The sequence below is a fragment of the Achroia grisella genome, unplaced genomic scaffold (genome assembly GCF_030625045.1).
Source record: "Achroia grisella isolate CSIRO2021 unplaced genomic scaffold, CSIRO_AGI_Agris_v1 utg780, whole genome shotgun sequence".
In the NCBI taxonomy this organism is placed as follows: domain Eukaryota; kingdom Metazoa; phylum Arthropoda; class Insecta; order Lepidoptera; family Pyralidae; genus Achroia; species Achroia grisella.
Genome location: NW_026713020.1, coordinates 982,509 through 996,424, shown reverse-complemented (window position 1 = coordinate 996,424; position 13,916 = coordinate 982,509). Strand labels below are relative to the sequence as shown.

Sequence of the window (13,916 nt, the reverse complement as noted above, 5' to 3'; positions counted from 1 at the left end):
AATTCTATAAATAATAAATAATATCTAAACATTAATATTGTACTTGCGCAACAAAAAACGAGGTAGATTCACCGTGCCCTAAGGCACAAACAATTTCTAATACTTTATGTCACGTATGTGGTGCCAATAATGGCAAAAGTTCTGCCCTACTCATTCGAGAAAGTGCTCGGGCATCAAGACCCATGGCTGCCGCCGCGCCGCTGACATCTAGCCCGAAGCTTTGTAGTAAAGAAGCCAGTGCCACCTCTTCGCCTGTCCGTGGATCCCGTAGGCGAGGACAAGAACCGTTGCACTGCGGCCACGAGCATCGCTCAATGAGACGCCTCGGCGCGCAGTCAGCGCGCGCGTGCCTCCTTCCACTCCCGAGTCTTTGCTCCCAGCATCCAATAGCGCGTGGCAACGACACTCCTGACACGTTTATTGCCAACCACTCCGGGCGTGCTAGAGCTCCATGGGCTAGACAAGCAGGCGCGAATGTCGCCCGAACATGCTTGAGGCTCGAACGTAATGCTGCTCCGGTTTGATGTACTGCATCCCACTGTTCCCTGGTCCGGGGTGAGCGCACTCCCTCCGCTGCTAGCTGCGCCGAGTCAAACAAATATTGAAATACAAATAATGGCGTACGAATATGCGGATACAATCTGTAACCGAAATAACATAACCATGGCTCATCTGGATATTTCCTTACGCAAGCGGAGGGTGGCGTACCATGCCAAAGTGAGTGACCAAGCTTGGCTACAGTGTTTGCAGAACTCCTTCGCGCTCTAGCTGGTCGATCAAGAAACCATCCGGAATCGGCAACAGCTGCTACTCGTACACCATGAGAGCGAAGCATTCGTCTTGCAGCATCGGCATGAAGCATTACACCGGCACCGCCGGCACTCGAGCCTACCAGTAGTAGTCTTCCACTGAGACCGTCGCGAAGAAGTTCCATTAAAACAGAACGAACTATTAGCCGTCCCGTGAAAGCAAAACTCGTATTGAAACGTCTCGCAGTCCGTGTACCAGCCCACATATCACTGGTGCAATAAGGAAGAAGAACATGGTTAGAGTCGTGCCAGAGTGGATTTGCAGCAGGATCAGCGGAGAGTAGAGCAGGTGCTCGACGGAAACGCGACCATCTCGAAGAGGACATAAGGCCGGGCCGACGACGCCAGCGTGCACCGCATGACGACGCATCCCAACAATATCCGCCGCCTTCCAAGTACACCACCCAATGTTGTGTGTTTAAACCTCTACGAATATAATATCTGTAAATAAATAATACGAAACAGAAATTATTTTTTTGTCAGAGCAATATTTTATTATGGATTAGAATAGATATTTAGATTATACGAGATGCCTAGTCCGAGACACTCCATATATAATCACTTGTAGTTTCGACAATCTTCGCATTATTTAGAAAAACAACAATGTTTCCATTTAAAAAATAACCAATCGCAGGAGCTGGCAACTTCCCAAATGTCATTCGCTTTTTTCCCGCTGTGTCAAGTGTTCCGTCGCGTAAAAAAAATTATAATTTTAAAGTTTTTTGTTACTTTAAATCATTAAAATGTCAAATAGACGTAAAGATAATAATGAGAACGATAGATTATATTGAAAAATACGAAAATTCGAACGAAACCCATACAGGAGGCGTCAGAGATCAAGTACTCGCCTACGACGTCACTGGAACCGCCGGTGGATATTGAGAATGACGATCGTGATATCAATATAGTGGACTAATTAAATAGTATGTATTTTTGTGCCCTCATTATGTGATGCTGGTAGTATTACATAAATATTATAATATTCCTAGTTAAGGAATTTTTTCATTTGTTTTTCATCTACAAATGATGCTATATGTTTCCCTCTTGACCTGTGGTACAGGTATCAACGCACCCCGGTTGACTGACGACTACATATTCAAAGAGAAGTTCTCTTTTGTCTTATATTTACACAAAATTTGACCGGTGGTCTTATTTTTTGTGATCTCTATATATGATACTGGTAGTATTACATACATAAATATCATATTCCTAGTTGAGGAATCAATTCATTTGTAGAAGTAAATAATATACCACAATTGCATGAAAGTATACTTTCAGCCCTTGGAAACAGTTTATACAGTGAGAATGTGACAAATCATAAAATTATTATATGATATTTTATATTGTGTTTCAAAGAAAGACATATAAGAAGAGATTATTAGAAGATATTTAATACCTACAAATGGTAAGCAATGCAATATTAACAGAGCATTTAGCTGCTCTGAATTTAAATGTAAAGATATAAAGTCTCCTAACTAACTGTATAAAATAAACAATATCACCCTGCTTAGTGATGTAATAAGACTATTAAGTGATTACATTACATTGAGAATACACAATCACTCTGAGAAGACCCATTGCTCCAAATTGAGTTATGAGTAAAAAATGTAATAAGTCTCTTGAGAGTTCAGGATAGTTTCTTGCTCTGCAAAAGCTTTACTGAGAATGTAAAGTCAATGTATGCCATTAAGAAATCTGCTACTTTAATCTTGAAATACACCCATCTTAATATTTAGATGAATAATATGTAGCAAAGTGCTCATAGAGAGGTATCTGGAAACTACCAAGGCTCTCCTCATCAAGGTCTACATAGACAGACAAAAAGAAGGTGTGGGGGGAGGCCGATATCAGTAGAGGACCTCGGTGAGATCTCAGCTGCATCGTTACAGACAAACCCTATGGCTCAACATAGATGTCAACCATAAAAGTAAATGTTTTTGCTGATCGACTTAGGATTTTTCTTCCTTGTTGGGAGAAAATAACTCAAAATAGAGTGGTGTTGTCATGGATTAGTGGGTTCTAAATTCTTTTTATCAAGACTCATATTGAACACTAATACCAAGAAATTCTGAGTTCTCACATCAAGAAGACTTAACTAGCTCATGTCACATAATATATATTACATAATCCATAATAAAGGATTTTTAAAATTGAAAGTTGTCTCAGAAATTTAACCTGAATAAGTACAGTACATATGAAAAATATTTTCAATACTGAGACCAAATGGGAATATTATAGATTACCTTACATTGTTACCTTACAATGTTGAATAAATTTATTTTTCAGAACATTTTAAAATAGATTTTATGGGGACATATATATAACTAAAAATATTGTGTTCTTTTGGTTTATTTTTTTAATCCCCTTTGGCAGGTAAATTATATGAATATAATTGTATGCCTTTTCAGTCTGTTTGCTGTTCCCTTTATTTTTAATAAGATATTAACAACAATTATTGCTCTTCTTTGTAGTAAGAGATATAAATTTGACATTTATTAGACATCATTAGTATTGGTAATGCTTATGATGGCTGCTTACAAATTTGTAAAGCAACAAGGTTATTACTGGAATGTTTTATGTTTGGAATTAATAAAGAAAGAAAGAAGTACCAAATTGTTGAATATTTATGTTGTTAATACACCAATTGTCTATCACTATCAAATAATAAGAGGAAATCAAACATGGCATTTGTTAGAATATTTTAAAATTGAGTAAAACTTTTATTGAAGATTTTGCTCAGGTCATTGGTATGTTTATAGTTAGCTGCCCATGAATACTCTATGATTATGTTTACATGAAGGTGTTGGGACAGCACAAGTATTCAGTTTTGTATAAAAAATAATAATAATATGATTATCATTAGTAGTGAGTGTAAGTAATTTGTTATGGTGGTATTTTTGATATGAACATTCTGAGAGTCCTATGTGTCAGTTAAGTTCATAGTATCTATATACTCTGATTATTCTAGTTCTGGGGAGCCAGTTGCAATGGTCAGACCGCTAGAGGTTTGATGAGAAGAATAACCATATTAACTATTTGAACTTCTTAGCCACTCTTATGGTTTTATATTCTCTATAAGATTTAAATTTATATTAGATCACTGCATATTAATAATTCAAATAGTAATATCTTATATCAATAAGATGGAGGAATACAAAATCTTAATCATAACTCATTTCTTAGACAAATTTTGCAGTAGTGTGAAACATATGTATTTGGTTATTTGCTTCATATATCCAGGTGAAGGACAATGTAGAAGCAAATCAGGAATCGAGAATTCAGATCATAGATTCTAAATGCGAGTTGTGTGATAAGGTTTTTTCAACAAATTGTTGATTTATTAGGAAGACCTTTTATTGATCTTTTCAAATTAGAGACAGCACAACATGTTCTGATTATATGTACTTACCGGCACAGAAGTCCATGTGCACTAACACTAACACACCAGACTTTCACATGGGAGCTTGCATCTTGTCAGAGAAGGTTTTTAGAAAGAGGTTGATACCAGATGCAGTTTATTAAGTTTCTGATATACTCTTTATCAGATAACACTATTAAGTAATAAACTGTTGACATACATTGTACATTATTGCAATGTATTTTAAGTATCAAGCCTTATAGATTATAAGTTATGTAGTTAAGAATCTTTTGTTTGTGTCCTACATAAAGATATATAGAAATATAGGAATATTAATATAGAGATTTTAATCCTTCAGTTATTTTTAAGTATATTTATGACCAGTTTTTTCAACAAGGAATTAGATTTAGGAAAACCAATAAAGCCATTAACAAGTGCCAGTGCTAACAAAATGAATGAATGTGCTTTTGCACAATATATTCAGATTTTATTATTAATTAGGATAAGTGGCATAAAGTTTCCTGATAAGGGGTTAACTTTTTTATAACAAATTTATTGCAGACAAAGAAAAGGTCTAGCTAGTTGTTACTCAACTTTTTCACACTAAAAGGAAAATTTGTCCGGCTTTATTCTTAAGATGTTATAAATTATAGTTAAGACTTAAAATTTGAGGAATTTAAGTATTGATAATAAAATTTTTGATCGTTATGAAAAGCATCGTTACTATATTAGCAATGAAACATTTAGTAGATGGGTGAGACAAGGAATGTCAGCTAGTGGTGTGGAAATCTACCCTTCATTCCACATGTCATGTCTGCAGTTCTTTTACACTTAGATTATAACTCGCGTTACTATTTTTAAGATTTAAATTATTATAACAGACCGCTGCAAGATTACAGCGACTGTATTTTTGATAAGGCTTTATGTAACCTGGAGTCTGATTAGGTGGATGCACTTTATGTCGACTGTTTTAAGAGAATAATCGATAGAAATTGTTTTTCGTTTATTGATTTCTATAGTGAACATAAATTATGTTCGTATAATAAACTTTGAGTTTTTTATGGTTGAGATTGATTAGGTACTCATTATGTTGACTCTAAAAAAAAAATTATTTTCGATTTTTCAAAATGAAAGTATGGCTATATAATGAGCCTTGAGTTGTTTATTGTCATAATTTTATAACGCATAGGTGTACTACAACTACCAACCTCTATATATCTACAAGTGATTATATATTGAGTGTCTCGGACTAAGCATCTCGTATAATTGTAAAATTAAACGAACTTACCTTAAGTGAAGTTCTATGGAAATTATACGAGTTGCTTAGTACGAGACACTAAGCGCCCATCCTACCTAAACAATTATTTGATTGTTCTGCCCTTCTTCAGTTGGAAGTTGTAGGTACCTATATGCAATTAGAATTCACAGGTTGCTCTAAAAAGAATGACATTTGGGAAGTTGACAGCTCCTGCGATTGGTTATTTTTGAAATGGAAACATTGTTGTTTCTCTAAATAACACGAAGACACAATGCGAAGATTGTCGAAACTACAAGTGATTATATATGGAGTGTCTCGGACTAAGCATCTCGTATAATTTCCATAGAATTTCACTTAAGGTAAGTTCGTTTAATTTTACAATAATATTATAAGACTAATGTTCAAATATGAAAACAGATGTACATTTTTGTTTACCATAATATCAGTATTTTTAATTAGAATGCTGTTACTAGAATACTACTTAAATGTTATAAAACCTTAAAAAGCGTACATTATGTCGTACAACAGAGTTAGGTATAATCAAATGCTTAACAGTCAGTTCCCGGTTTTGTTAAATGGAATTGTCAGCTATATACATACTTGTTTACACAAAATACATAACTGTTAGCAACATACATTTCATGCAGGCCGTGTACTGAGTACATTTACGTCTTATTTCATAAACGTATAATGAGAAACTCTTACACACTGAACTTAAATTAATTCTCCTATGTTAATTTATAGGTACAGCGTCCTTAATTATACCCGTATTATTAAAATTATTTTGTTGCTTTTTTATGCAACATACAAACTAATGGCCCATCTAATGGCAAGTGGCAACCGACACCTGTATACATGAACAGCAAAACGGATAACATTAACACTCAACGCCAGTGATAACATTCATGTTTTGCCTATTCTAAGGACTAAGATGACAAACCTCTAATTCTTTATTTCACTGCCTAATCTCAGCCTAATACTGAAACAGCTTACAATGCAACCTTGGCAGCTGAATATGTAAGTGAGAATGAGGTGGGTACCAGAAACAACTTATTACACAATTTATCTCGGTGATATTATTTAGTATTGGCAATTGTCTAAAATAACATTATAGTGCTATTTTAATATTAACAATAAGATACTCGTAAAACAAACTTACCCGGCGGGTGTGCCATCGTTGCACGTGAGTGTGGTATTAGAGAGCCACGCCAGCTTCAGTCTATCTGGTGCAGCGACGCTTTCGCCAGCTGCACATAACACCATCTGCAATGCATGCAACTGACCCTGAATATGCTTTTTTAACTTCGGACTTGATTTTACATACTACTAACAGTGCCGTGTACATTTTACAATTCCATTTTTTAATGATAATCGGATGACAACAATAAATAAAGTAACTACACGATGTTATCAGTTATTTTATTACTAAATTAATTATTAAAAGAGTAAAATTGTTTAAATACCTATTTCAATCGGTTTATGTTGTATTTTTCAGTGCTTTCTTTTTTTATATGGGCTGTATATAATATTTTCCTTGAAAATTTATTCCCTAATATTCCTACCAATTTATGCTTTAAATATAAAAGAAAAAAACATATAGTTTTGACCTTCACAGGACTTTATTATTTTCTTTACAGGTAATACCGATCCATCAGAAGCTAAAATATCTATACAGTTATTTCTTCTTATGTCGCATTTTTTTTAAACTTGCAACCAATATTTAGTTTGTTCAACATAATTAATATTACTTAGTTATAACTACAGTTCAATACATATTGCAATTTATGAACACACAAGTTATTTTTGATCCAATAAGAAATTACCATGGTCAAAAAATAATTTTACCCAAGACGAGTTAAAAGATTAACTCTTAACTCGTCTTGGGTAAAATTATAAGTAAATATTATCGACTGCAATAAGATCCAAATCTATTTAGAAATGGCGATAAAATCGTGTATTAAAAAAAATATTCGAATTGAGCTTCATATCATTTTTAAGAATGATGATGAAGAACTTATGCTAGATACCATTTTCAACAAACCGCTAACAAACACATAAATGCAAATAATATTCATATCTTTCTTGCAACATCTTTCAATCAATAGACTGGACTAGCTACTTTCTGTTACTAGTCCAGTAGATCTAGTTAGCGACATTAATTTAAAATTCATATCATAGAAACTTACTTTATAAAGTGTTATGCAAGTTTATCAAACAAAACTACTATAATCGATTGAAATTACTATTTGTAAATAATCAATAGCAAGTAAATAAATTATATAAATGTTTGTGTTTCTCTGTATGTATAAACAGCTGAACTATGTTATATATATGACCGATTTCACTGCAAACTATTGTTACATTATTACGTAGTAGCGGTCTACAGAATATGTTTTTAGATATTAATAGAATGTCTGCACTAACGGTGTATGCTGGGGTGCATCAGTGCTAAGGTGAACATGAGGTTAGGTCAGTCAGCCCATCTTGTAAAATCACCAGGAACTTATTATAGTAGTTTCTAGGGGAACCGCGTGGTGGTCAACCTAACATGGTTCATTAACAATCACCTTCCCTACTCTACTTAAATACCTAATATTTAGATCTCTCATGTTTATAGCGATATAAAAATTTACAGGTACAGCGGGCAGCACCCTTTTATTATGTATAGTGATTCCACCTGGGAAGACCAATCGAGCTCATACTGGCTATTTCACTAAGAATTTACCACAATAGTTATCAGGAGTATAGAGGTCAACGGATAGGTCCCATTTATAGGAGCTTTCACCCATCCCCTTTGCCCAGCCAGTCGATATAAAAAATGCACGCAATTGTAAGTATTAGAGACCTGAATTCACGATCCCACTGAAAATGTTAGTAATTCGAGGTGAATTTACGAAGGTGGGCTAACTGACCTGACATCAATCTTAATCCATGATTTTACACTTCATATATTCATTTAAATATATTTAAATGAATAAGAATAGGCAGTGAGAGCGAAGTGCCGCTTTATTATGCGATTTAAAATTTTAATCATATATTTTACTAAAGTTATTTACGTGTTATGTGCAATATCAAAATAACCCATTTAACAATATTATTATAATTGAAATTACATACGAAGTAAAGTACTACGTTTTTTAATAATTAAGTGGACTGTAATTAGTTAATCTAAAGCAGATTTATCTATAACGTTAAAAAATGTTAAATTGAAAATTAGACAATTCACTAATATGCAAGTAGGTTCTTAGACACTTCCTTTCTATATAACTTATAGAAAAGTAAGACATTTTATTAAGAAATAAATAAGAAACTTATTATGGATATATCTATTATAGTGCTACTATTATTAGTGCTTCAATGTACACCAGAGATCTTACCAAAATATATTTTGAAGTTGAAGTTTATGTTGAAGTTCATCATGAATAGAAACTATATATTATCGGGAACTTAAGCACCACTATTTTGATTACGAACACAAAAGAAACGGGCATATCTCACAAAATAATAAAACAAGTCGTACACAAAGTGTCCATATGATCCAATTCCAGTAGGTGCGGCGATGTCCGCCGCGACGCCGTGTCCTCATCACTTCCAGCAGTGGGCGAGGTGAGCCCGATGAGCGCAGCTGGAGCAGTGGACAGCAGACGAACACCAGCGCCGAGAGCAAATTAGAGCACACCCCATACTGGCCAACGCAAACGTGCCACTGCCGTCAGGCGTCAGCGGTCCTCGCCGCCACTCTCGCGCACAGTAGCGCTCCCGCTGTTTACAAAATAAAGCCTCTATTTAGAGCGAGGGCGAAGGGCCTAACGACTCGCCGCGCGGCGTCGAACCGAATAAAGGTGAACGGGCGGCTCGTTTGTGCGGCAGGGGCGGTGGGACCGGCTCCGGCGGCGAGATCAAACGCGTCGCAGATCAAAGGAGCCGCCGCGCGATCGGCATCCGTCATTATTATTATGCAAGCATTACGAGGCGCGCGTGACTCAGGCGAGAGGGCCACGCGAGCTGCGCGGGCGCCGCGCCGGCTGGCACCCCTCCCCCGCGACGGTCCTGTACTACCCTCCACGTACGACTGTCATCAGCATCAGCAGTGAATAAAAGAACCGCCCCCGGCACCGCCAGCGCGCCGTTTCTTCACTGCCTTATTTCCCTCAGATTAACTACACCAATAATGCAAACATAATTTTTCTTTACACATAATTTTGCACCTTATTTAATTTTACAACTCTGTTTGGCGAGCATTGCTAAAAGCAGATACACAGCTACCGACGCAGCGGTGTTGTTTACATTTTAAATTTGTAGTCTCAATCTAATGGGGTAACATCACGAGAATGGTATAAATCTGCCTACACCATGTTAATATTTCGTTGAAGGCATTAATCGCGTCGTTTATTTGCCTCCAATATTTTATATCTTGACTCTTGGATTATATTTATTTATTTTATAGTACCTTTATTAGATACCAGAGTAAAACAGAAAAACAATGATTGGTTTCTCGGAAATTATCAGTCTTCCAACATATTATTTCAGCTATTTTTCAGATAACTATAGGTAGTTAGTAGTAGTAGTACAAAAATTAACATATAGCTTTTGTTCCGTAATCATATGTTATTTAACTACTTAGATAAAAATTAAGAAAAATTTAAATAATTACGCATAATTAAAATACATTTGCAAATTAACTAACCAAATCTACAATACTTTGTAATTTAAAAATTCTAATTTTACTATATATCATAACTAACATACAAATTCCAAAAACAGAATCCTATATTTTTTTATAAAGATATTTTTTGCTGGATGTTTTTTATACTATCTGTTCTAATCATTTTAGACAACTAAAACTTAGACAAACAAAATAAACGATATTATACTCTTTTATAACAGACGAAGGCACGGATAACAGCTAGTTGCTTACAAATTACTTATTAGAGTGAGTCATTATTTACCGAAAACATTGAGTATGGATAATTTATTCATAAAACACCTAAAAGAATCCTACTACTATTCAATAAACAATATTATACAGTAACCAAATATTTAAACGAAAATAAGCTGGAAATTTTTATGCTTTTATATGATAGGTGGATATAAATGAATATAATTAAATTATATGTATAATACATAATAATATATATAATATGTAATATTTAACATTTCTATAAAGAAGTGTCTTTATACAAATGTTAAATATTGTTAATTTATTATAACAATAATTTTGTTAAGCCTACGTGCCCTAACAGGGTTGTACCCCCTACTAATCGATTTTTTTACGTTTGCCCTCAGAATCGTTCGAGAAAGAAATTAGAGAGGGATACGAGTCTAGTCTGAGGGGACCGCTAGGGGTTCGAACCATAGTCGGCTCAAGACGTCGTATTTTCGATCCCCGTTTAAATTGCAAGGGAGGTCGATCTGAGGAAACATGGAATGAATGTAATGCATTGAGCATAGAGTATCGATGTAAATAACTTGTCTTAGCGTTGTCACCAAGTAACTTGCTTAGCAGACTATATTGCGGTTTGATGAATTCCTTCCTTCCCTTAGAATAAAATATCAAGTAGGTACGTAGTGTTTAAATTTTTTATGTACTAAATCTAACTATATTATAAATGTAATATGTATTATTATATTTAATAAAGAACACAAACATAATACACATCATAATTATATTCTCCAGTATGTGATGTCGGGTACTCTGTTGTACCTGCTGGATAATAAAAAATTACTCCGAACAAGATTAGTGAAATTTGAAAAGATGCAGACGAAATCCCATCTGACGACAAATTCATACGGAATTGAACACCGATATGAAAGAACAGTATCTTTAACCCCATAAACACAATACCCTTCTTCGGCTGATGGAATTGTGCACCGCCGCCGCGCCGCGCCGGTTTGGTTTATGATATTATAGCGGGAACCAGTGGTGGATGATAAGATGAGTATGAGATCAGGTTAGTTAGCCCATCATGACAAATTCTCCAGGAATTTATCACGATGTTTTTCAGGGAAACTGCGTGGAGGTCAACCGGACATGGTACAGTGTTAGCTAAGAGGACATTAGTTCATATTAATAACATCTCCACCTCGACCCCCATTATCGATGCCTACTAGTTCTATATAAGAGATATACATTATTATTCTTCAAAACAATACACAATATACTTACACAGCTGTTTTTAGTGACAGAAATAGATATTAAAGCAGATAACTTTAAACAATACATAATTATGAATACATACCTAGTTATTTACAGACACACTGAAATTTAATTCATTATTTCTAAAGTAATTGAATCCTTATTGTATTAATACATGTCAATTCACAAACTCTTATTCGGAATAAATTGCAGATGCTCAATGTTTTTGCTGTATTTAACTAACTTAAAAAAGAAAAAGTTATCACAATTCGCGATTACTGCTTTACGTTCATTGTGCCAGAAATCGATTTGTAATGATAAGTTTTTGTAATATTGACGTCGGTTTTTTATGGTATCAAAATATGTATGTATTTTTATTCAATAGTAAAATATATAGGTATTTTTACCTCCGATTTTTACGGCCCTTACAATAATAATTGCGCATGAGCTTAATAAAAATGCTGTACACGTGTGCGCACCATTTTAATAAGTTATCCATAGATCAGGTTGTAACTTGGATACCGAGATAAGTAGAATATAATTGGCGGGCGGCACGGCAGGCGTTCAAAGCCAGTACCTGACTGTAAAAATGCCATCATAAAGGCAAGCCGCCACAATAAGCCCTTTGACAGTTGGTACCCACCTTTATAATGCCGACTCTGATATACGAGTCAGCCTCATTAAACTTATTTTATCGACTCCCGATACAGCATCTTGCCATCCGGATAGTAAATCAAAGCATCTAAAATAAGTATAAGCTACTATACTGCTCACAAACAAGGCGGAAAGAATAAACCGTTTAAAATCTTTATAGCTTATTATTCAATCCCATTAAAGTCTTAGTGGGACGGCCTTTTTAAAAGGCGCTTTTAATATAAAAGACTATTATACAGCCCATTTTACATAACAATGAACATTTTTTTTCAATCGTTAAGCCGCTGATTATAATAAATTTACACGACCTATAAAAATCTGTTGTGCTGTTTCAATGATTGAGCCAAAGTTAAAATAGTGAAGTAAATTACATGTAACATGTAGGTACTACACAGTTTGTTGAGCGCCTTGAATCGCCGTGTATGCAGGCGACAAACTAGACTTCGTAAAAATTCGTTTGTGTGGGTACCTCAGTCTCATCTATTTCAGCCACCAAGCAGAGTCCTTCGTATAATGAGTTCCAGTGGCATAATAAGACAATGCAATGAAATTACGGAATGTGATATCGTAGTAGTACAGAATGGTTACCATGAGAATTCGTAGTGCTATTTATGCATATAGGTGAATACCACTCAGTAGTACCAACAGTAGGTGAACCAACAGCTTGTTAGCCATTCCAATTACATAAAAACAGCTAATAAATCGCTAGTCACCTTGGATCGACGACTTAAGAAAAAATAGTTCGCTTTTTACAAAAGTTTCCGATTTGCCACCGGAGTCCGCACTACTCCTTATTGATGGACGCAAAAAATGTATGGTCATTCTCGGTGACGTACAATCGATGAGTTATTATACTTAATCAGTACAAGTTCTTAAAGTTTTATTTAAAATTTCCATATTTGCCTTTCGAAATACCTACTTATACTCTAAATGCATGATAATGTAATTTGACACGTAACATCTGAACATAGTGAAGTTACCTCAGTTAACAGTTATTCTTAAGAAAAATTATTTGTAACTTGTAAAGTATTAATCTCGCTTCAAATTTCATAAGTAGGGACAGGTACATTAAATATTACTTATTTATTTATTTTATTGTTTGTTAGTCTTTACCGGGTGAACCAATATTTTTGAAATTTGGAATAAAAGTTTTATTTAGATTATAATCGAGAAAAACATTTTTTAATCCGGTCAACCGTGAACAAAACGGATCTACGAAGCCGCATGATTGCACGTTGAAAAGATTAGTTTTTTATATCGCTCATTTGTTATTATAAAAAGGTAAAAATATTAAAAAAGTTATATGAAATTGACAACGCGAGTATACTATGGTAAACTTTCTTGGAAAAATCTCCACTAGCAGATTCTAAGAATCACTTTTGCCCATGTCAGTCTGCGCATGAATAAGCATCGTAAAGAGATGTACGAATGGACGAGTGGAGTAGCGCGCGACTCCCCGCGACCCACAGCCTCTGAATCACAATAAATCTGAACCGATAAGTAGTCGGGCGGATTGTCGGCGCGGTGCGATCAAAGCGAGGGGAGGAACATGAAAGGCGCCGCCGTCCGGCGAGATGTTTCATTTGATGGTACGTTTCCACCATGCCTGCCGGCACAAATCGACCCTTTCTGATGTGACATTTTAATTAATTGGATTATATTCAATAATACTTTTACGACAGACTGGAATGACGAAGGTTA

The 13,916-nt window shown here is 34.9% G+C and overlaps 1 protein-coding gene across 2 annotated transcripts; it reads right to left on the bottom strand.

Moving 5' to 3' along the window:
* Positions 1–3: 3 nt before the first annotated feature.
* On the bottom strand, positions 4–9,246 carry LOC131850901 (palmitoleoyl-protein carboxylesterase NOTUM). 2 transcript variants are annotated; one of them, XM_059201285.1, is made up of 3 exons: positions 8,946–9,246; positions 6,585–6,688; positions 4–1,250 (listed from the first exon to the last, which is right to left on the bottom strand). In XM_059201285.1, exons 1-3 carry the CDS (start codon positions 9,009–9,011, stop codon positions 110–112), a joined length of 1,311 nt encoding a protein of 436 aa, XP_059057268.1. In that variant the 5' UTR covers positions 9,012–9,246; the 3' UTR covers positions 4–109. The 2 variants fall into 2 exon arrangements, with proteins under 2 accessions (XP_059057268.1, XP_059057270.1); XM_059201287.1 differs by lacking the exon at positions 8,946–9,246 and adding an exon at positions 8,803–8,937.
* Between the last annotated feature and the right edge of the window lie 4,670 nt (positions 9,247–13,916).

Bases quoted from the DNA above. Each gene is read 5' to 3' on its own strand.
- LOC131850901 (XM_059201285.1), bottom strand. From the start codon at position 9,011: ATGAGGACACGGCGTCGCGGCGGACATCGCCGCACCTACTGGAATTGG. The intron at 6,689-8,945 runs GTACGACTTGTT...CATGCATTGCAG, and splicing joins GGATCATATGGACACTTTGT to ATGGTGTTATGTGCAGCTGG. The intron at 1,251-6,584 runs GTAAGTTTGTTT...ATTTATTTACAG, and splicing joins AACGATGGCACACCCGCCGG to ATATTATATTCGTAGAGGTT.